Source organism: Microtus pennsylvanicus, chromosome 11 (assembly GCF_037038515.1).
Source record: "Microtus pennsylvanicus isolate mMicPen1 chromosome 11, mMicPen1.hap1, whole genome shotgun sequence".
NCBI classification, from domain to species: Eukaryota; Metazoa; Chordata; class Mammalia; order Rodentia; family Cricetidae; genus Microtus; species Microtus pennsylvanicus.
The window spans coordinates 16,004,807-16,028,051 of NC_134589.1; the positions used below are offsets into that span (position 1 = coordinate 16,004,807).

Here is a 23,245-nt window from a genome sequence, read left to right on the forward strand (position 1 = left end):
TTAGGCAACTGAGAGTAGAGTGAGCTTACTCCAAGAAGATTCTTCTTTACAAATGAGGAATATTCCTATCCTCCCAGTTAAAACTACCCAGAAAGTGGACAACTCACCCTGTGGAAAAGGAGCAATCCCAGAGGGAGAGGAGTAATAGTTGACGTTCTATAAATACGTTCTGACTCTAGGTCACTGCCTACAGTGTCACTAGCCTTGGTTTGATTTTTGCAGACATATTCCCCTGGGTCATAGCAACAAATCCCAAATGGTTCCTTCCCATGCAGGGGAGAAGGCAGGTGTTGGGCAGGAGGAATCAAGGACAGTGATTGGCAGTTTTTAGCTCTTTCTGGAGGCTTTCTTGCTCAGTGGCCAAGGCACAGCATATGGGCACAAGGAATGGTGTCACCTCAGCCCTGGCAGCAGGGTCTCCTCTCTCTCCCTCTGTACTGTGGCTTAGGTGGGAAGGGCCAGACTTAGAACCCTCTATGGAGGACTAAATAATCTGGGGAGTCCCCAAATGCCTGTAGGAAAGGACAAGAGTGGGAAGGTAGAAAGGAGATGTGGCTGAAGTGGCTTCCTCTTTCATATATTCATGCCACTGGCTTGGGGCTGAAAAAGTGACTAAGACATAGCATAGGCTTCGTGGAAGAACGTGTCTTTTTCCATTTACTTTTCTCCTAAGGTGCTCAGGAGAAGTGCCGATTGTGAGCCCTGTCCTGTGCACAAGGCCTGTCCCTGAGAGTCCACAAGGAAAGGCAAATTGGGCACACACCCCAGGGTGACCTGCATGGCCTTGGCCAGATTTTCGGACACTGCTGCTTCTCATCCTCCCCCGCCTCACCTGCTGCTGCGCTTGGCCCTTGCCCTTGCATAGTATGCTTCATAAGATTTCGGTTTCAGCTCCAGGGCCTTAGTAGCAAATTCCTCCGCCATTCCAAAGTCCTGCCATTGTAATAGGTACACAGATGAGTCATTGAAGAGACACACAAAAGAAAACTCGGAAATAAAACGAATTATATGTACAATTCTTTGACATTTGTGGGTCGAATGCCTGGAGTTCGGGACAAGTCTGGTACCATGTGGCCCACAGACTTTAAGTTCTCTTCTGCCTTCCTCTGTGTGGCTCTGAATCCACTATGAACTGTATTTGTTCTAAGTATTAAAAAACTTTTGAATTTGGCCTCTTTCTACTTTTCTAGAAGTTTTTTTATATCCCAGAAGCCAAATGTCAGCCCTCTGCAGTAAGGATCTTCCAGTTGGAAACATATCCTCTCCACACAGAGGAGACACAGGAGACCTCAGGTGGCACTCATCCTGCTGTGCTCACAGGACTTCCTGAGGGTCACTGAGAATAAACCCCATAGAGTGCAGGACTTGAAGGGTCTGGGTTCCAGCAAAGAGCACTGACTGGGCCAAGATGGCATGGGGATGCCAGATAGGCAGGCTCAGTCCTCTGGTCTGTTCTAAATCAAGCGGGTTGAACAACCCCCGTTTCAGAGGTAAGGCTATGCACAATCTAACATTTAGTGCTATATATACCAGACATAGAATAAGTGTCCCATAAGCTGTTCTTTGTATTTCATGGATGCCTCTTTCCATCTCATATTTGATTCCTTACTTAGGAAACACCCAAAATAAAAAAGAAAGAAAGAAAGAAAGAAGGAAGGGGGGAATGAAAGAAAAGAAAGAGAGAGAGAGAGAGAGAGAGAGAGAGAGAGAGAGAAAGAAAAACAAGCAGACCCTGGCTGAGACTGAGTTCTGTGCTGTCTCTGGAGGCAGCCTGGAAGAGCACAGTCTCAGAGCTACTGGTATCACTGTGACAACCCTCAGGAATAGGGTTTGAGGCACAGAACACCGATCAGTCAGGGCCTATGGTCTGTAAGATCTCTTTAAATACTAAACTAAAGGGAAATATTTTAATCTTCATGGGAGAGTGGTTCTATTTTTGAGACATGATCTTGCTATTCACCCCAAGACAGCCTAGAACCCCCAATCTTCCTGCTTCTGCCTTGAAGTACTAGCATTATAGATACATGCCACCATGTTCAGCTTAGGTTTTCTCTTCTTTGAATGTCAAGGCCATAGCAGAGCATGATTTCATTCGCCTTTCCTAAGGCTACCGGTATACAAGGTAGATCAAGGGACCTGGGGCACAGGCAAGGATTCGTAAGACATTTCCCACTGAAGTGCAGGGGCTTCTGGTGCTTAGTGCAGTGCTGGTCCATGGGGTACTTATTAGTTCTGTGGATAAATGCATAGCTGTAGAGGAAGCAGGCCAACCTGCATGGGCTATGTTCTTTCCCTCTTGCTTCCTATTTACTTACTTGAGGGATAACCATTGTTTCTTTCTTGGTGCTAGAACCTACAGTAGGCTCTTGTGCGTGCTAAACAAGAACTCTCAGAATATCTTTAAAAACTGATTAATTGCTAGGGGAAAAAGGCACCAGTAGACTGGCACACACTGTTTTGCTACCTCCTCAGGGGAGGGCCAGAGACCTTTGCTACAGACTATATTTTTTCACATGATTTACTATCTTGTCCCCAATCACCTTCCCACTTCCATCTCCACCCAAAGGTATCATGTCCCCACTCCTTTCTACCTATTGTGGTCAGAAATTGTGTCCTCTGAGATGGCCATGACCATCCCAGGGCTCTTTCACTGGTTTTCAGGGCTATAACAGAGGATGAAAAGGTATATGGACAAGTCTTTCTGGACTTGATAGCACAGCCTTTTCTACTGCAGCCAGAACTTTTGTCTGGACAGCCGAGTTCCTTATTATCAAAAATTCATGCTTGGTTTGGATTATTTCTATCTCCTGAGCAACTGGGAACCTCTGGTGATGACAATGGCTCTGTCATGACTGTAAGCATTTCTGGCGTCTAAGAGAGGCCCGGGAGTGTCAAATGACCAAAGAGTACTGGCTGAAACTGTACCTGCAAAGAAGTGAAAATCGCCAAGGACAACTAGGGAGATGGTAGAGGGCCAGAAGGAATTTTAAGATTTCATCTAAAGCAAGAAGGGACATGGCATACTGGGATACAGAGGTGAGGAGAGAGGTAAACAATTCAACAGTCTCAGAAATTAACTTTGAGGTTAACCCTGAGGCATATGACTAGGAGTGTACTAGAGAAAGTGACTGAAATCTAGGCCTAACTGCAGCTGAGATTCTGCTGAGAACTGACTGGAGCATGCATGGAGAGGACAGTGTTCCGCTCACTTCAGTGGGGATTGAGAACATGCAGAAACTGCAAAGTACACACGGAACTAGCTTTTCTACAGCCTGAGAGATCTGTATGCAGTGTGGATTTATTTCAATGTCGGGCTAGGTGAAGGACAACCAAGTTTCAAATGGGGCATTTTCGGGGTCCAGTATAAGCTACTGAGGGGCATGAACATTCAACTTCCAGCACTGTAGAAAGAGTGGGGATTAGAGGACTTACGTTCATTTTCCTGCGACATCGAGAGAGGTTGAGGAGCAGAGATACTTTTAGCTCCCGGAAGGTTTTCAAGTCCTCACCAAACCCTTCTCTAGGGAATTTCTTCAGAGCATATTGGTAGCGCTGGGCAGCTTCCTTTACTTTACCTTTCTAATGGGGTACAAATGAAGAGTACAACGTTGGTTTGCTGAGTTCTGAGGAGATCCGGTTCCAGTCCCTGCCTGCTCTTAGCAGCTGTTATAAAGGTTAAGTCCATTGTTCCTTTGAAGCTGAGGACAGACGTCTAGTCTTTTCTATAGAAACTCCCTTGGCAAGAAAGGGCAGGTAGAAGAGGACATCTAAAATCTCAAGCTGGAGAAAAAGAATTTTGGCAAATGGATACAACAGTTTCCGAACTGTTCTCAGGGGCTGATCTTGCTACCTGGGAAATTCCTTCTTTTCCTTAACGGCTCTCATAGGGACACATATGACTTCCTGGTCCCAACACTCCAGAGTGATTGCTCCTCCCTAGGTTCTGGCTTATGTGGCTCCTCTCTGATGTTCTACCTTGCTGTCCCACAGAAAAGATAATTCTCTTCCTCGAGAAAAGCGCAGGACCTAAAATGGTCCGGCCATGGCTTCTCTAACATAATGGGAGAAAACTGCGTCAACTGCATCCTCCTACTTGTGGACCAGGAATGAGGTCAGAGGGCAGCAGAGAAGAGAAGCTTGGAATTTGTGACTCTCACTTTGTAGGAAACATTTTCCCAAGATGAAATAAACCTGACCAATTTAGGGATCCTGCTACAGAACCAGAGGTGGTGGCTTCTACTTTACTCCCTTCTTCTGTACAGTCGCAACTCTCTAGGTTGCACCACTTTATTTAGCTTTCATCATCTTTTCATTAGAAATGTAGTCTTCCAAGGTAGTCTGGATGTGATTAATACTAGTTCTGTCTTTTTACATTAGGAGGCAAAAATCCTTGCTCAGGACAACAGAAGTTATGTTGTGACCAAGATTTGGACTTTTTTTTTTTTTTTTTTTGAGATAGGGTTTTTCTGTGTAGCTTTGGAACCTGGCCTGGGCTCACTCTGTAGATCAGGCTGACTTTGAACTCACAGAGATCCACCAGTCTCTGCCTCCTGAGTGCTGGGATTGAAGGTGTGTGCCACCACCGCCTGGCTAAGGCTTAGATTCTTGAGAGTGACATAAGGGTCCATAAATATGATACCTACAGTAATGAAGATCTTTGAATTTATGTGATTTTATGTTATCAAGTTTGGATCAAGGCTTAAGCTTTCTAAAAGCCAGGATTATCAGATGTGCTCAAAGGGTGTCCAGGAACTGAATTATGCTCAGGACCTTGCATATTTATAACACAAGGAGGCTTTACTGTCGTTTCCTTTTACATCTGTGATGTCTTGAGGATATCTACTGTTAAAACCTGGGTTTTACATCATTTACATCCTTCAGGGATGATCAATAAACTGAAACCCCGAGATGACTGACATGGAATACCCTAAGAGCTTCCTTCTGGCCAACCGTGTAGTAACGGTACCTATTTTTTTTAAAGACATGTCTGTTATTCATTGAGTGACTTTAAGAAAATGTGTAGTAATCACTGTTTATCCTATTAACAGTGCTATTATTACCATAAACTTTTTTTTCCCAGGCTGCCTTCCAACTCATTCTATAGCCAAAGAGGGACTTAAAGCTCCTGATTTTCTCCCGTCTCCACTTCTAAAGTGCTGGAATTACAGGTGTGTGCGACCATGCATTAAAAACCAAGATCAATAAAACTGAAAACAGCCATAGTATATGACTTTGCTTTTAACTGCCCCATGAGTTCCTACTTAGAAGATTTCATGTAAAACCTGTTACCAAACTGTGAATGACCAGGTAAAGCTGGAGTGTTCTGTGAGGTGCAAGAAACATGTGTAGGCTGTGTTTGCTTTCCTGTCAGGAAGGTAAAAGCACAGAACCCTAACTGAAGAGTAGGGAACGGCTTTCTACCGTTGTTTCAATAGAAAAGAACGAAAACTGTCACGTGTTTTTCAAGATTCTACATGTAGAGAACAGTTCCTCCCGCCCTCACCTTATAAAACATGTCCCCCTCTTCCATCAGCTTGCTCAACAGGATGATCATGATGTCTGGTTTGGAGGTGGCCATCGCCCATGTGGCTGGACCTGTAGTGTACAGGATGCATGATGGGTAAAGAACTCATACAATGTAAGGTGGTAGGAAGCTAGGTGAAAAAAACAGCCTGGGGGAGTTTCTGCTGAGAGAACAACTTGCTCCACAATAACGACCTCATCTTTTAGCCTGGAGTGTTTCAGTACTCCACTGCCAAGAAGCCGCACTGGGTTTGTTTGTATTCACCTTAAAATAAGAATATCTCAACTGTCCAAGTTTGTGCCACTGGAGTGCAGTGATGTCTGAATGGTACACAGGAGCGCATAACGGCTTAGTCCGGAATTATTTTAAGTCAGAAGTCGGAAGGAAGGGTTTATAGTAAAGGTTACCACAAGATTAGAAAAATCCAAGAAAGAATAATTTATTTTCTATCTGAGGTGGAAAACCCCCACGTTTAGACTCAGTTCTGAAGTGTGCACTCTGTAGAAGGGAAACCTCATTAAAGACTCTGAAGGCTCCCTTAGAGCTAAGTACCAGATAGACTCCCTGGGATTCACCCGGAACCAGGGACACAACTCAAAGGTCAATAGATATGAAACAAACAAGCATTAATAAGGACTATTTCACTCATGAAAGAAAAGAATAAAGTTAAATTGATTAGTTTACTGAGGACTAAATTATTTACCAACTAAGCTTTTTAGTGTTAAGTTATTAAAAGTTCAAGTTATTCTCTGCAACAGTCATTAAAAAAATCTTCTTTTAAGGTGAAGTAAATTAAAAGATTAGAGGTGTAGGGAACTCATGCAGGCTAAATCAAAGAGGAGAAGGCAAAGCTGACCAAGCCATCAGACCACGCCTGATGCTGACAGCAGGGAATATACCTCGTGGGCGACTCGGTAACGTCTGACAACCTTCAAAGAAAGGAGAAAATAAAAAGTTGTAGGAGAGGAAAAAAAAATGGATGAAGGTGAAAAAAAAAAAAGAAGGAAAAAGCAGCAGTGAGAGGCAGGCAGCAAAAAGCCAGCACATCAGCCAACCCTGTCTACAGTCTGTGGGTGGGGAGCAGCTGGGATAGCAGCAGCAGGGGCACATACAGAGCGAGGGAAAGCAAAGGCTTATGGCGCTGCAGGGAGCCAGGATGCTCTCAGGGTGGGGCTAGTGCAGAGGCAGCACTATGATGTGCGGAAGCTCAGCGCAGCCTCCTGACTAAGGCTAGAAAGGGCAGGGCAGAGAGTCATGTGACTCTGGACACAGGCTTCTACAGACTATGGCTCAGATGGTACTCTCTCTGGGCCAGTAGCCTTTGTTCACTTGGACAGTAATTGGACCAGGGCAGAGGGAGAACTATATACCAAACACCCATGGCAACCAGACCACTGGCCCCTGGGCACAGATGGTCAATACCTCCTTTCTTTCTCTTACCTATTTTGGCTCCTTTCTTCAGCAGAGTGACTACGACAGAGGTGTTCCTACAACCCACTGCCCTATCCAAAGGACGCATGCCACTGTAGTCAACATGCTCAATCATGGCCCCATGATCCACCAGGAACTGGACCTAGACAAGGAACAAGCAGAACTGTTAATTGCCTATCTGAACCAGGCTACAGAAATCATTTCAGATCATAGTGATAGTCTTGATTTTGAATAATGGTTTGTATATTCCTGTCCTCCAGAATTATAGATCTGGAGAATTGAATTTAGAATCATCAAAATAGTAATTTGCATTAGGTCCTAGATAGCACTATTGACGGCTGACATCCCGTCCTTACTCTCCTGAGGTCTGTTTAAAAGTACTCACCACTTCCGCATCGCCATAGAAAGCTGCCAGGTCCAGTGGGGTGCGGCCATTCTTGTCAGCATGGTCTGTAGCAGCTCCATTATCAACCAGAGAACGTACTACTGAGAGATGGCCCTTCAAACAAGCCCAGCTGAGGGCTGTCAATCCTTCTTTGTCCATTAGGGCAATAGAGGCACCTACAAAAACCAATGAGAGTCCTGTGTTAACAGGACTGAGGACACAAAACTTTGTAGCAGAAAGGAATGTTGCTATATATTCTGTAATAACAGCTTTTACTTCTAGATTTTTCTGTTTTGAGATCAACCCCGGCTGTCAATGGTGACATACACCAGTAATCCCAGAAATATGGAGGAGCAAGCAGGAAGATCGTAAGTTTGAGGCTAGTTTGGACTATACAGCGAGTCTAAGGCCTATCTCCTGACTGCTGTGATTACAGGTGTGTGCCAGTCCAGTCTGTATGGTACTGGGGTCTGAACCTAGAGCTTTGTGTATGCTAGGGAACCAATCTGCCAGCTAAACTTTATTCCCAGACCCCAAATTAGAGCTTAATTAAAAAACACTTAAGTGTTCCTATTTTACAATATTTTACAAATATGTAGGCTAAATAATTTTTGTTGACTTAGTAAAAACTCACTTAAGTTAAAAAACAAAAAAACAAAATAAAATATAAGAGCAATCATTTCAAAGATCCTGGGTAAGACAGAACAAACCTCTGGAGTCTATGCCTAATGGGTATCTACGGGCATGTGTCAGACACGGTAGCTTTCTAGAGGTTATCAGTGCTGAAGTGACCCTGTTTTTCTGTTGGGTTTAGTTTGTTCTGGAACATTGCTTCATGTCATATCTTAAGAATCTAGGTCTATTCCCTTTGAGTGCTGCTCCCTTCTTTGGAGGAAATAAAGAGAGGTATCATAAAGTCAGACTTGTTAGGCAACTTGTACTGGGGACACAAGAGCTACACTGTACCCTGGAAGCGCAACTCTTGACTCTAGCCACCTTTGAGTTTGAGGTTGTGGGAACAAATCTTCCTTGAAAGGACAGAGCTGAAGCCACAGCAAATCTCTTAGGAGAAGCCTAGCCTTTCTGCTCCTTAGCTGTTCAGGTCTGGGCACAGTTTTTCAAAAAGCTAGGTTTCCTTGAAGGAAAGTATACACACACGCACACACACACACACACACACACACAGTCTGGTTTATTTACAGTGTAGGCTAACTGGAATGATGTCATTCATGGTTCCAAATCTCACTACCCACTGCTTGATGCAAATCCACAGGCTCCACTAGGTGGTGCTGCAGTGCCACTAGTGATGAGTCTTTTTACCATGTGGTCTGTGACACCATTACTACAGAGGGGGCTAAGCTTAAAGCAGCCAGCAGAGGCTGGGATGCTTTACCACTATGCACCTGCAGGGACAAAGCCCACTAGGCTCATAAAGGACACCCCTTTAACTTGTTTCCGTTTACCAAGGATGTATGCTGGAAAATGCCATAAGGAATTTATGTAACTTAATAGTAATTTCCCGATTCTCCAAAGAGGGTCTCATTGCTAGCAAGTGTCTTCTCTTTTACCTCCTTTAGATTCAAGAACAATATCAGCTATGCAGTCTGACAAACTGATACCCAGCTTCACCTGGTATGTTGGCACACACCCTTAATCCCAACACTTGGGAGGAAGAGGCAGGTGGATCTGTGTGAGTCTGAGGTTACCCTGGTCTATAAAACAAGTTTCAGGTCTACATAATGAGGCCTCACACCACCAACACAACCAGAAGCAGCCACAGTAAAATTACCCTCTAAAATAGATGCTTATTTACTGGGTATACATTTAAAAACTGAATTTGGGAGATTATTGATTTGAAAGAAAGAGTTCACAATGTGTTGGTTTCATAACAATCTCTCAGGCTATAGAGAAAAAGAGAATGTCAGCATTAGGAGAACTCCACAGCGTATAACTCCACAGCGAATAAGTGGGCAGGCTGGGAGTGGTAAGGCACACCTGTAAACTTGGCTCTCTGGAAGCTGAGAGGATCACTTCAAGTTTGAATCCAGCCTGGCCAAATATTTATAAAACACACACACACACACACACACACACACACACACACACACACACACACACACACACCCCACAAGAAAGTGCCAGGTAATTGAGGCAGAAAATCAATGTTGTGAGTTAAAGGCCAGCCTGTAATCTTATTTTAAAAAAGTGAAGGAAAAAAAATAAAAGAAAAAAAAACAGGGCAGGAGCTGCTGGCTTTTCAAATCAACTGAATTAGTAAATTCTTTTTTTGTGGGGGAGTTCAAGACAGAGTTTCTCTGTGTAACAGTTCTAGCTGTCCTGGTTGTCTCAAATCTGCCTGCCCTTGCTGGAATTAAAGACATGGATCACCTGGCTGAATTAGTAAATTCTTTTTTTTTAAACTTTTTTTAATTTAAATTTTAAAAAATTTTACATACTAGCCCCAGTTCCCCTCCTTCCCCCATACCTCCTCCATCTCACTGCCCCCATCCACTCCTCGGAGAGGAGGTAATGCATCCCTTGGGGAGCCAAGCCCCCCACCCTAGCAGATCAAGCCACATAACTGTTACCCTCATTCAGAGGGCTTAGTTTGGTCCCATGCAGGACCCCAGATGTCAGTCCACAGTCCCACTAGCTCGGGTCAGCCGTCTCTGTGGTTTTTCCGACCATGATCTTGACCCCACTTGCTCATAAGATTCCTTCTCCCTCTCTTCAATTAAGCTCCAGGAGCTCAGCCCAGTGCTTGGCTGGGGATCACTGCATCTGCTTCCATCAGTTACTGGATGTAGGCTCTATGACAATTAGGGTAGTCACTAATCTGATTATAAGGGAAGGCCAGCTCAGGCACCCTCTCCACTATTGCTAGGAGTCTTAGTTGGGGTCATCCTTGTGAATTCTTGGGAATTTCCCTAGCACCTGGTTTCTCCTTAACCCCATAACGGCTCCCTCTATCAAGATATCACTTCCCTTGCTCTCCCTCTCCATCCATCCCATTCCTTCATGTTCCCATCCCCCACCCCCCCTTCTATCACTCTCCCAGTTTACCCAGGAGATTTCTCTTTCCTGGGCCCTCCATTTGTGTCCCTCGTAAGGTTCTCCTTTTTTTTTTTTTTTTAAATCTAGCTTCTCTGGGGTTGTGGGCCTTGATAATCCTTATAAATTCTTAACATGTAATGAAGTCAGGAGAAATTCAGTGGGTTATTATGGGCTTTATCCATAGCTCTGGCCTCTCAGGACTTACCTTGTGCAAGTAGAAAGTCCACGGTTCCTAGATGGCCTTCAGAAGCAGCCATCATCAGGGGAGTACGACCCTGCTTGTCTGCCATGTTGACATCAGCTCCGTGGGTAAGTAACAGGTCAACAATCTGCAAGTGCAGAGAAGCAGAAGCTGGTTACTCTCAGAGCTGCTGAGATGACATGCACGTGGTCTCCTACAGTGTGGAGGACTACTTGCAGAGAGTCCTCTCTATGAGCAGCTTTCTACTTATGAGCTTCTGTACAGCTCTAGTGACACAAGACTTACTTTCTTAACTCCCTTAGGGATAAGCAAATGAGGATTCACCGCTGAACATCTGACTACGACATTAAGTTAGAAAAAAAGACAAGCTGTGGTCTGAGCCATCCCATAATGGAAGTTCCAGCCCAAGTAACCAGCCATGCCAGTTCCATTTTATTACTCTCTGGATGCTGCAAGCCTGCAGCACAAACAACATCGCCATTGTATTGAACTGACTACAATAAAGTGCTTCTGGTAACAGCAGTGCCTTTTGTTAAGCACTGTTTGGCTTCTGGAGTCTTTTTTCCTACTCAAGTACTTCCAAAGAGCATTGTCAGTATAATTTCTTTTCCATCCTAGTGTATAATAAGTTAATGGTTTTTCTAGAGTCCAAACCTCTGGAAAGACCAAATAACTAGAGTTTGCACATAGTGTGTTTTCTTCTGGCAAGTCTGAAACATTTAAGTAAATGGTCTGCAGGGGTCTGCTGAGATGTCTACCTCTCAATCAACTGGCAAATACTGTCACATGGAAATGGCGGTTTCTTCATGACCACAGCAAATCAATTTAGCTCACAACAATGGTTTGGAGTGTTAATTCCTCACCCACTCCTTCTTTTGAGCAGGGTCTCACTATGTAGCTCTGGCTATTCTAGAACTCACTCTGTAGACCAGGCTGTGACCTTGAACTCAAGAGATTCACCTGCCTCTGGGATTTAAGGTGGGCACCACCACACCAGGTGAATGTTAATTTCTTACACTTTCAATTGAGTGGAACATTAGTAACGAAGGGCCATGTCCTCAGGTCTGAAGATTGCTGAGAAGCCCATTTGTGGCTTCTTTTCTCTGCATCAGAAGTTTCTACCTGGAACTCATTCTTCCCAGAGGGCCGAAAGCGGCACCATACTTACCTGCCAGTGGCCCTGGCGAACAGTGCTGAAAAGGGGTACCGCTCCTCTGCGGTTTGGCTGGGCCACAGCTGCCCCTTGTTCCAGAAGCAGACGGCACACGTCCAGTTTGCCCCTTCCTGCTGCGGCTGTCAGGGCTAAGGGCAGATAACAAATACTGAGGATGGACAGCTCTCCTCTTTTCTAGTGTTCAATGTTAAACATGGATTAATATGCTTGTAAATGCTATGTTTTATGCAAACACAGTAAATTACTATGTCTGATTAATGTAATCAATTAACAACTAACGTAACAACTTTACTTCCAAGAATAATAATCTTGGCTGCCTTCTCCAGAAAGGATATTTTTGAAGAAAAATAATAAGGACATTAAAAAGGGATCACACTATCTGGGGCTAATCATAATAATTAACTGAAAAATCACTTTGGTCAGATTCACCTAGTTTCACTTTTCCTATACCAAGATTGTCTTCTCTGCTATGGGTATCGCTGTTTTGAGGTTCTTAATCTAGTTACAAAACCTATCAATCTATGTGTGAATGGAATCTAGAGAAGAAACTCTGCAGAGAAAATCAGCTGGACAAAGTATTGGTCGACCTCTACTCCTGCGCTCTCAAAAATCTAAAGAGTCAAAGGCAGAAACTGTAGTTTAAGACTACTCTTTTCCTTTAGACTAATTAAGATGATAAGTTTTAGAAAAGAGATTAGCAAGCACGACTGTCAGAACTGTCCATGTAAGATGGTCTTAGAGACAAGAAAACAGCTGTGAAAAAGACAACTTTTTTCCTATTATTGGGGCAGGGGTTGGGGCTGCACATAGCCCAGGCTAGCCTCAAACTCACTCTGTAGCCAAGGATGACCTGGTTAGGGATTGCAGGTACAACAATACACCAGGCTTTCTTCTTCTAAACATAAAACATTGGAGCCACAGACTTACAAGTAGCTATAAAGAGAATATAAAGGATACAGGAGAAAGAAATTTCTTCTTTTTTTCTTCTTCAGTGTAGTGAACATTCTGAATATATATTTCATTTTCTGTACCATTTGTACAGTAGGGAGAATAATTTGGAGATGCAAGGTCCATCTTGTAACAGACATTTATTTAACTATGGCATTTCAAATGCATAGTTTTATTTATTATTTGGAGGTAAGGTCTCCCTATGTATCCCAGGCTGGGCTTGAACTTAGTGTTCCTTTTTAGCTCCCCAATGCAGGTTTATGCTACCACACCTAGCTGAAATTCATTGTTTTAATAATAAAAACCCCACCTCTCTGTGTGTATGGTGTTTGTGTGCTGATGTGTGCCCATGTATGTGCAGGTTGTCAGAGGCTGACATCAGTGTCCTCCTTATTCTCTGTTGTGATCTGAATAAGATGGCTTCCACCTCCATAGATTTGAATATTTGAATGCTTTGTCACCAAGGAGTAGAGTTTTTAATATTAAAATGATTAGGAGGTGTGGCCTTGTTGGAGGAAGTGTAGAATAGGCTTCAGGTTTCAAAAGCCCATGACAGGCTCCATCTCTGTGCTGTGGATCAGTATGTAGCTCTTAGCTACTGTCCTCGCCCCATACTTGCCACCATGCTCCCTGTCACAATGGACTGACCCTCTGAAACTGGAAGCAAGGCCCCAACTCCATGCTTTCTTCTGTAAGAGCTGCTGTGGTCATGGTGTCTCTTCACAGAACACTAAGACATTCTCCATTTGACTTTTTTTGAGACAAGATCTCTCATTGAACCTAGAGCTCACTGATTCAGCTGGCTAGCAAGCTCCTGAATTACACGTGTCTCTGCTTCCCCAGTTCTGGGCTTACACATGTGTGCCACTGTGTCCAGTTTTTTATGTGGGTGCTGGAGATCTAAACTCAGGTCCTATGTTTGTGGGACAAAACTTTACCAAGCTCTCTTCCCAGTCCTGAATGTAATGTTTTAAAGACTGGACAAAGGGGAGGAAAAATAGACAACTATTAGAAAATAATTAAGAGTTATGCTTTGTTAAAGAGAAAGAGGAGAGAGAGAACTAGAGAGACAGAGAGACAGAGAGAATGTAGCTGTTGCCCCATCTTCTGAACTGATTTGGAAAACTGACATAGTAGGCTGACAAAAGGTCCTTATGTACTTATTACAGCCATATCTTCTAATGACAACACAAAACTATTAGGCTACACTATCGATGCTGGGCCCTCACTGACTCCTCTTAGATACTGGGTTGTTTTTTTTAAATTGATTCTTATTGAGCTCTACATTTTTCCCTGTTCCTCTCCCTGCCTTTCCCCTCCCCTTCAACCCTCCCCAAAGTCCCCATGCTCCCAATTTACTCAGGAGATCTTGTCTTTTTCTACTTCCCATATAGATTAGATCTATGTATGTCTCTCTTAGTGTCCTCATTGTTGTCTAAGTTCTCTGGGATTGTGATTTGTAGGCTGGTTTTCTTTGCTTTATGTTTAAAAACCACCTATGAGCCGGGCGGTGGTGGCGCACGCCTTTAATCCCAGCACTCGGGAGGCAGAGGCAGGCGGATCTCTGTGAGTTCGAGACCAGCCTGGTCTACAAGAGCTAGTTCCAGGACAGGCTCCAAAGCCACAGAGAAACCCTGTCTCGAAAAACCAAAAAAAAAAAAAAAAAAAAAAAAAAACCAAAAAAAAAAAAAAACCAAAAACCCACCTATGAGTGAGGACATGTGATAATTGTCTGTCTGGGTCTGGGTTACCTCACTCAAAATAATGTTTTCTAGCTCCATCCATTTTCCTGCAAAATTCAAGATGTCATTATTTTTTCTGCCGTGGAGTACTCCATTGTGTAAATGTACATTTTCCTTATCCATTCTTTGGTCGAGGGGCATTTAAGTTGTTTCCAGGTTCTGGCTATGACAAACACAGTTTCTATGAATATAGTTGAGCACATGTCCTTGTGGCATGATTGAGCATCCTTTTGGTAAATACCCAAAGGTGGTATTACTGGGTCTTGAGGAAGGTTGTTTCCTAATTTTCTAAGAAATTGCCACACTGACATCCAAAGGGGCTGTACCAGCTTGCACTCCCACCAGCAATGCAGGAGTGTTCCCTTTTCCCAACAACCTCTCCAGCATAAGTTGTCACCAGTGTTTTTGATCTTGGCCATTCTTACAGGTGTAAGATGGAATCTCAGAGTTGTTTTGATTTGCATTTCTCTGATGAATATGGATGTTGAACATTTTCTTAAGAGACTTTCAGCCATTTTAGATTCCTCTGTTGAGAGTTCTCTGTTTAGGTCTGTACTCCATTTTTTTTATTGGATTATGTGTTCTTTTGGTGACCAATTTCTTGAGTTCTTTGTATATTTTGGATATCAGACCTCTGTCTGATGTGGGGTTAGTGAAGATCTTTTCCCATTCTGTAGGCTGTCATTTTGTCTTGTTGACTGTGTTCTTTGCTTTACAGGACCTTTTCAGTTTCAGGAGGTCCCATTTATTAATTGTTTCTCTCAGTGTCTGTACTGCTGGGCTTATATTTAGAAAGTGGTTCCCTGTGCCAATGCATTCAAGTGTACTTCCCATTTTCTCTTCTATAAGGTTCAGTGTAGCTAGCTTTATATTGAGGTCTTTGATCCATTTGGACTTAAGTTTTGTAGATGGTGATAGATATGAATCTATTTTCATTCTTCTACAAGATACTGGATTGTTGACCGTAGTTTTGGGTCTGCAGGACCTGACTCTTCACGTACTCCAATAGATCATAGATGGGGTAGATGATGGGGTGGGCCAACTTATAACCTAGGTTCTGGCCTGGGTAATGCAGAGTTTGTCAGCCTGCCAGCTCTCCCTTGTCCTCACCATCAGGGTGAGCTCTCCAGCACTGCCTGACTACCCCCCCCATGATGAGCAAGGGGCGGGGCCAGTTCTCCCTTCACATCCTCAGGGCTGACTCTCCTACACCTACACCATCAGGGCCAGCTGTACTGTGTTGCCCTGGCAAGGTGCAGGGGCCATTCTCCCACGTGCTGCAGCTGGTGATGGGCAGGGCCAGCTCTCCCACCTCCCACAGTTGGCGAGGGTGCGGGCGGTGAGAGAGCATCTTTCCCTTGCCCACACCACCATATCACATCACATATGAATCACACGGGACAGATCTCCCACATTCACATTCTCAGGGCAGTCCAACCCCTCCTCCACCCACCCCCCACATCAGTAGGGTCAGCTCTACTGTGCTGCCCAAGTGACCAAGTGAGGTGCAGGGCCCACTTTCCTGAGTGCTGCAGTTGGTAAGGGGGAGGGTCAATTCCCTCACCTACCACAGGTGGTAGGGGCAAGGAGAGGTAGGACATCTTTCCCTCGCCCTCACCAGTTATCCCACTCTTACATCCTCAGGGCCAGTTCACCTGCACTTCTGCCAACAGCATCATCTCTACTATGCTGCCCAGGTGAGGAGCAGGGCCTGCTTTCCTGAGTGCTATAGCTGGGAAGGGGCAGGGTCAGCTCCCTTGTCTGTTGTTGGCAATGATGGGTAAGGGGGGGCAATTGTTCCCCATCCACACCTCCACATGACAGACAAGTAGTGGGGACAGCTCCTGCATGTTCACAACTTTGGGGCTGGTTCACCCACATCTCTGCCAACAGGGTCAGCTCTACTGAGTTGCCCAGGCAAGGTGCAAGACCTCCTCTCCTGAGTGCTGCAGCTGGTGAGGGGCAGGGGAAACTCTCATGCTCTTATGACCTCAGTGCCAGCTCTCCCAACCACCTCAGGTATAGAGGGATGGGGCAGGAGTGGGGGGTGGGGTGGGCAGAAACCAGAGTCCTTGAACCAGACCAGACCAATGACTGTTTGCAATGAACACTTGCACATTAAGCTATATGGACAAAAGGCTTTACTGCAAGACTCACTGTGTTACACTGCAGCTTCCACGATGAGATTGATTTTTTTTCTTTTTCCTTTTCTCCTCTTAAATTTTATTTTATTGGGGAGGGTTACAGGGGCAGAGGGCAGATATGAATGGATGGGGAAATGAATGGGATCGAGATGCATGATGTGAAAGACACAAAGTAAATAAAAAGTTAAAAAACTATTAGACATGCACAGATATTTTGGTTTTCAAATGTTGGACTCTAATCAAAGAAGTCCTGAAATTCAAATTAACTAGTCACTTGTAATTTTTTTTAACCTAAAAATTATGGCATTTAAAATATTTACATTTGGGGGCTGAAGAGACAGCTCAGAGGTTAAGAGCACTGGTGGCTCTTCCAGAGGACCCTGGTTCAATTCCCAGCACCCACATGGCAACTCACAAGTGTCTGTAACTCCAGTTCCAGGAGATTGGATGCACTTACATGTACGCAAGCAAATGAGCCACACAAAATAAAATTAAATCTTTAAAAAATTTACATTATTTGTTTACATATATATACACAAAATGTGGACAGAGAACACCTTGTAGGTTTTAGTTCTCCTCTGAGACAGAACTCAGGACATCAGGCTAATGAGTGTGTGCCCTTATTCACTGAGCCATCTTGCTGTCCTGGCATTGCCTTTGGGTCTGGCTTAATTATCTATAACTGAACCATATGCAAAATTAAAACTCCCTATAATTTATACAAATAAGCTTTCAAATAATCTGTTCCTGCCCTAAAGGTAAGTGGGTTCATAAGGGAAAATGTGGCAATTTTTTGAAAAATATATGTACTCAATTTTATTTTGCAACTGTTGACACTGATTTTTCTGTTTAGTCTGTCACAGGAGGGCAGAGCTTGGTCTTCTCTGCAGTGAAGGCCACTTTTAAGTTTTAAGTAAATGTACACAGGGGTTAATGTTAAGACTGGTTCTAGTTCAACTTCTCAAGTTCATGTATGTGTGTGTGTACACACATACACACACACACACACACATACATACCTTTTTTTTTTGGAGACAGTCTCTTTACACACCCCTGAACTCAATATGTAGACCAGGATGCCCTCAAACTCACAGATCCACCTGCCTCTGCCTCTTGAGTGCTGGGATTAAAGGTGTGCGCCACACACCCACCTCACTCTTATTACAGTTGAAAAAGTCGCTAGCCATGCACAGGCATTTGATCACAAGAGTAGCTAAAAACTTAGACATGCTCTGCAACTCAAAAAAAACCACTTGGAAAATTCCTAACTCCTATTTTGATTCTGTTTAAAGTAACTACTAGGTTATAGGGTTGTGGCAAACTTCCACGTGTGTATAGGCCAAGAACATTCCTTTTCTTAAAACAAAACCGATAGCACCCTGGAGAAAATAACACTAGTCTTTCAGAACCAAGCCTTTCACTAATGACGCCAGCCCACAGAGCACATTGTTCACAGACAGTACTCGCCTGGAAAGCGGCACTGACTACTCTACCTCCGGTTGGCCCATTTCCCTCTATGGAATGACACATTTTTAAGAGAGAGAACATTCCATTTGGCCTTTTTCTTTGTTGTATAATCTCTGTTGTTTAGGTTATGATGTCATTTGGCAGCAGCCTTCAGATGTTAGCTAGACATGGTTATTAATGCAGCTGGCCAATTTCATCTCAAAACAATGCAGCTATGTAGAATGGAGTCTGGACTTCTCAAAATCATGGCCAAAAAGTTGCTTTAAATGGATTCTATGAATATTATCAAAAAACTGTTAAGAGTTTTTAGAAGAAAGGAGATTAAGGTAAAAGCACTGTTCATAAACCATAGCAGTTAGGAGAAAAAAATCTCTTCCCAAGAGACCAGAAACAGACTTTATTTTCCGAGCTGGTCAGCATCTGATGAGATTAACTGACACAAATAGTTTGTGGTGTATGTGCGTGTGCACACACGTGTGCATACATGCTTGAAGAGGCAGGTATGATATAGCTCAGAGATGGGCTTGGATAGAATGCTGACACTAAGTTACACTAAACAGAATACTGAAAAACAAATGATTCTTTTATCTATTTATATCTTGAAGGATTACAACATATAAAATCAATGAAGGAAGGTGGTTGGGGAGACAAATTGATTACTGCACCTAAAACATTAAATATTAATAGAGTTATTTGTTACATGCTGTCTAGTCTCAAAAAATTCACGGTTGACTATGGAACACATAAATACGCTACAGTGTGATAATCACAACAATGACATTCTGTGGTATTGAGATGGCAGAGAATTAGTATCTCGTAAGGCCTTCAAGGAGAGGGCAATCTGGGTTGTATGATACAAGGTACAAAAGACAAGAAGGAATGTTAGGCAAAGGTGTGTATAAAGGCACTGAAGTGGAACGCAATGTATGTTTGTTATTACTAGAATTGCCAGAGAAAATAAACAATACATGAGACTGGGGATCATGACTGGTCTTACACTACAGTAAAGAATTTAATTCTACAAACAGTAAACAAAGGTTGGTAAGTAGGAAAGTGACATTAGACTTTAGTCATTTTATATTAGTGATGTAAAAGATCTATCTTTGGCTACATTCTGGAACATGAATCACCAGAGAGTAAGGTAGAGAGTCCTAAAGGTCAGCAAGTAGACAACTGCAATAATCTTGGCCAAAGATACACAGGTACAAAGTATGGGAGTCTTATTTTGTGAAGTTGGCCTCTATAGCTGCTAGGAGCTCTAAGTGGCTGGTCCTGGTCTACACCTATACACAAGGAGCAGGACAGGACAATGTGTCACCTTACTTCTTTTCTTGTGTTGTTCCCTAAGAAGTCTGTGACAATCCTGTGAGAGGAGACAGATGTGGGAACTTTGCCAGTAGGCCACGACCTCGTGGTGATGCACAGATTAGTAGAAATGGCTTGATTTAAGATATAAGAGTTATCTAGAAATATGCGTAAGCTAATAGGTCAAGCAGTGTTGTAAATAATATAGTTTCTGTGTGAATATTTTGAGTTAGCGCAGCCAGGAATAAACGAACATCCTCTGCCAATAGTTAGGGTTGTAGATATGAGACTTCCACCAGCTTAAAAATAAATATAGAACTTATATAAATACATATAAGATTTTACCATTGCAGCAAATAAGAGACTTTCACCAGCTTAAAAATAAATACATAACTTATATAAATACATATAAGATTTTACCATTGCAGCAAATATCACAATGCAATGGGCCATAATAAGTTTTAAACTGTGTGTTATAAATTAGAAAAAAACCCATGCAGACTTAGTTCAAATCACTGCAGTTAAAGAAGTAAGTCCATGCTACATTTGCGCTAAGTTGTGGGGTTGTTTTTACATAGCAAAGACACCAGCCTTTTTCCAAAATCTCTCTGAAATCCAATAATTTTGTCTTGGTTTTGTTTTGATATACAGCCTTGCTACATAGCTGTGGCTAGCCTGGAACTTGCTATGTAGACCATGTGCAATAATCCTTTCTAGTGTTGGAGTTACAGGTGTATGCAACTGTGGCTTTCCTCAGGTAACTTTTTATAGATCCAGAAATTATATTTTGTCCAAGTGTATATTTAACAGTTTTTAACAGTAAAATTGTTGCATGTAAATAACAACTTTAATATGACACAATTCTGACTATAAGCTAATGCACATGGAATTTTCATTTTTTAGATTTTTGAGGTGTAGTAGTATTAATAAAAATTCCTGTGCTTTTAAGTATGAGATATTTTAAAAATTTGAGCCTATATTTATTCTTTTATTTTTTATATAATACAGCATACATGTAAAGAACAGTCAAAGATTAACTTAGGAAATTCGTCTTTTATCATGTGGGTTCAGGGGATAAAACTCAGGTCAACATGGTAGGTTGGCAGCAAGTGCCTTTCTCTTTTAAGCCACTGCACCAACCAGGTTATAAAGTTTTATTCGAATAAAAAATTCATACTCAGCTGGGCAGTGGTGGCAAACACTTTAATCCCAGCACTCAGGAGGCAGAGGCAGGAAGATCTCTGAGTTTGAGGCCAGCCTAGTCTACAGAGTGAGTTCTAGGACAGCCAGGTATACACAAAGAAACCCTTTCTTGTAAAACCAAAAAAGAAGGAAAATAACAAGAACAAAACCCAAACAAACCAACATCCTCCTGAAAAGAAATTCATACTTAATAAAAATTAGGCCTTCTGCATATAGTTAGTTTATACGTGTGTGTGTGTTTGCACATTTACCAGTCAGAGGTTGATGTCTTGGGTTCTTCCTTAATCTACCTTAGTTTTTGAGACAGGGATTTTCACTGTTGTTTCTGTTAGACTGGCTAGTGGGAGAATCTTTGGGATCTGCCTGTCTCCGTTCTCCCAGTGTTGGGGTTACAGATTACGCTGCTATGCTTGACTTTTATGTGGGTACTGGGATAGAAACTCAGACTCTCATACTCGTATGGCAGGCAGTGAGTTGTACCCAGTGAGTCAGCTCCCACACAATTTATACCCTTTTGAACCATTCTAAGAATTTCTTTGAAGTATAGCACTAGAATAAGTTTTGATATTTCATTTTATGGTTATTGGATTTATAATATCTTCCCATTATGACTGCTGGACCGTGGCATTTTTGGCCATCCTCCTTGGTTAGAAGGGGTCTATCAGGAGGTATGGCAACACTGTATTGGAGAAGGGTTGCTGACAGGAGAAGTAAACTAACATTGTCCCTTTTGCAGTTCTAGGTCCCATATGGAGAATCCTGCTGGTCCCCATCCTCTAACTTCTCTAGGATGGGGCTCCTGGGACAGCAGCTGTTCCAGCTGCACATTTTCCTTTCATCTATCATGGGCTCTTAAGCTGCAGCTGCCTGGCACCTGCTCTCTTTGGCTTTTACAGAGGGAGAAATTATTTGAGAAGGAAATTCCTGAGCTCTGGACCATCACACATATAAAAGAAGTTATGAAACCTATGTATAATTTTAGCAGGGGTGAAAGAAAGCAATTCAATAAGTTGTTATAAGGTTTGGTTAAGTTCAAAATTCTTATGTGATTTTTAACATTCTCAACCTTTACCAAAATGCACACCCTTCTTCTTTAGTGAAACACGTTACCTACCTTTGCCATCTCAATATTAGTCTTTCTCCTGGCAAAGATGACACATATCTGTGGTAACTCTACTGTTTTCCCTGCCCCAGTTTCAGAAAGACACCAAAGCTTAATAATGTTTCTCCAGATGCTCCAGTGGAGACTTGGAGAAAAGACAACGTTCATTTTTTGAACAAGGAAGAGGCCACTGCTGGGGAAGCCATGGCTAAATGATAAAGAAAATGTCACTGTAGACCCAGAGGGATTGCAGTAGGTCAGTCTGCATCTAGCTAGCAGCTCTAGTCACAAGGAAAAGCCTAACAGTGTTAGATAGCCATAATAACATCTGGTTAAGCCAGAGATGTGGACGAAAGGGGCATCTTCACAGTTTATAACTGGAGGTTGAATGTTATTTTGGGAAGAAAGGAAAAGAAAGCAGTACGAACAAAAGAAAGGTCACCATTATTTTCTGTTTTGATTACCATATTGTAGGGGAAAGCTTGTCTTTTAAAAATAGTTGGAAACAAGAGTGGTGATTTTTTTTTTTTTAAGGCGGAGAATTCAAAGGGAAAGTAGGTAAGGAAAACTGACCTAGTCTCCAACACAAAAGTCAAAGACAGAGCGCCAAAGAATGCCAGACTCAAAATAATGGCATGAGAGACGCAGAAAGTCTACATAAGTACAACACCCCACTAAGATACTGATGCCCAAGAGAAGTACCTGTCTCTCCCCAGAGACTGTCAAAACTGTTGATCTGAGCTCGCTCCACTTCCTCTTCATCTTTTTCTGGAAGATCAAGTAGGTAGGAGACAATCTGAAACAAGAATTCACGTCAGCTCACTGCAGGTGACAAGCTGCGTTGCTGGCCCTACTCTGGGAGCTGTGGAAGACAATCCTCCAAGCACCACTAACTTTCTTAAGTACAAAAGAAATCAGTTTTGATTTTCTCAAAGAAACCCCCAACTGTTCTGATGGAAAGCTGTCCTATCAGATGAGTTTATATTTTTTCTTTAATATAATCCATACAGCATGTGATTTAAAAATTACATATTCTTATTTAAACTAATGACAATAAGAACTCAGGAAAGAAATATGAAAAAAACTGAGGCCTATATCTCTTTAAAGTGATTGTTATCTTTTTTCCTCTCAGAAGTATAAGGGCTGTCTGTGAGGTGGGAAGGAGAATGACTGACTGTAAGCCACAACCAAAGATGACAGCTGTTTCCAGGACACTGATTGTACTGGGAGTTAAAAGACTTTCCCTAGATGATACAAATTTCCATTTGGCTTTTTATTCCCTTGGTGAGAGCTCATGTCAGCTGCGAGGATTGCTGCCCCACTGGAATATCCCTTGCAGGGGGATGGCTGGTGAGTAGTGGCCCATGCAAGCAGATTCTAAAATTTTCAGAAATTTTACAAGTTGCTTGTTAAAAAAGTCAGTCATTTATTAAAATTTGAGTAACAAATAAATTATATAAAAAAACTAAGATTTAAGAATTTAAACTTGGGCTGGGTACATAGCTCACTGGTAAGAGTGCTTTCCTAGAATGTGTGATATTCTGGATTTGATCCCACCACCACA

General features: G+C 42.6%; 1 protein-coding gene across 12 annotated transcripts in view; it reads right to left on the minus strand.

Annotated features, from left to right (window-relative positions):
* Tanc2 (tetratricopeptide repeat, ankyrin repeat and coiled-coil containing 2) overlaps nucleotides 1–23,245 on the minus strand; it is a 299,825-nt gene that overhangs the window by 7,461 nt on the left and 269,119 nt on the right. For 9 of the 12 annotated variants that reach the window (XM_075990388.1, XM_075990392.1, XM_075990391.1 and 6 more), the window contains 9 exons: nucleotides 22,384–22,477; nucleotides 11,765–11,898; nucleotides 10,600–10,723; nucleotides 7,341–7,516; nucleotides 6,965–7,097; nucleotides 6,424–6,453; nucleotides 5,504–5,595; nucleotides 3,433–3,579; nucleotides 833–933 (listed from right to left, as the gene is read on the minus strand). In XM_075990388.1, the coding sequence (XP_075846503.1) occupies nucleotides 833–933; nucleotides 3,433–3,579; nucleotides 5,504–5,595; nucleotides 6,424–6,453; nucleotides 6,965–7,097; nucleotides 7,341–7,516; nucleotides 10,600–10,723; nucleotides 11,765–11,898; nucleotides 22,384–22,477 (1,031 nt within the window). The remainder of the gene's footprint in view (nucleotides 1–832; nucleotides 934–3,432; nucleotides 3,580–5,503; nucleotides 5,596–6,423; nucleotides 6,454–6,964; nucleotides 7,098–7,340; nucleotides 7,517–10,599; nucleotides 10,724–11,764; nucleotides 11,899–22,383; nucleotides 22,478–23,245) is intronic. The other 3 variants (XM_075990393.1, XM_075990387.1, XM_075990386.1) reach the window with 1 other exon arrangement.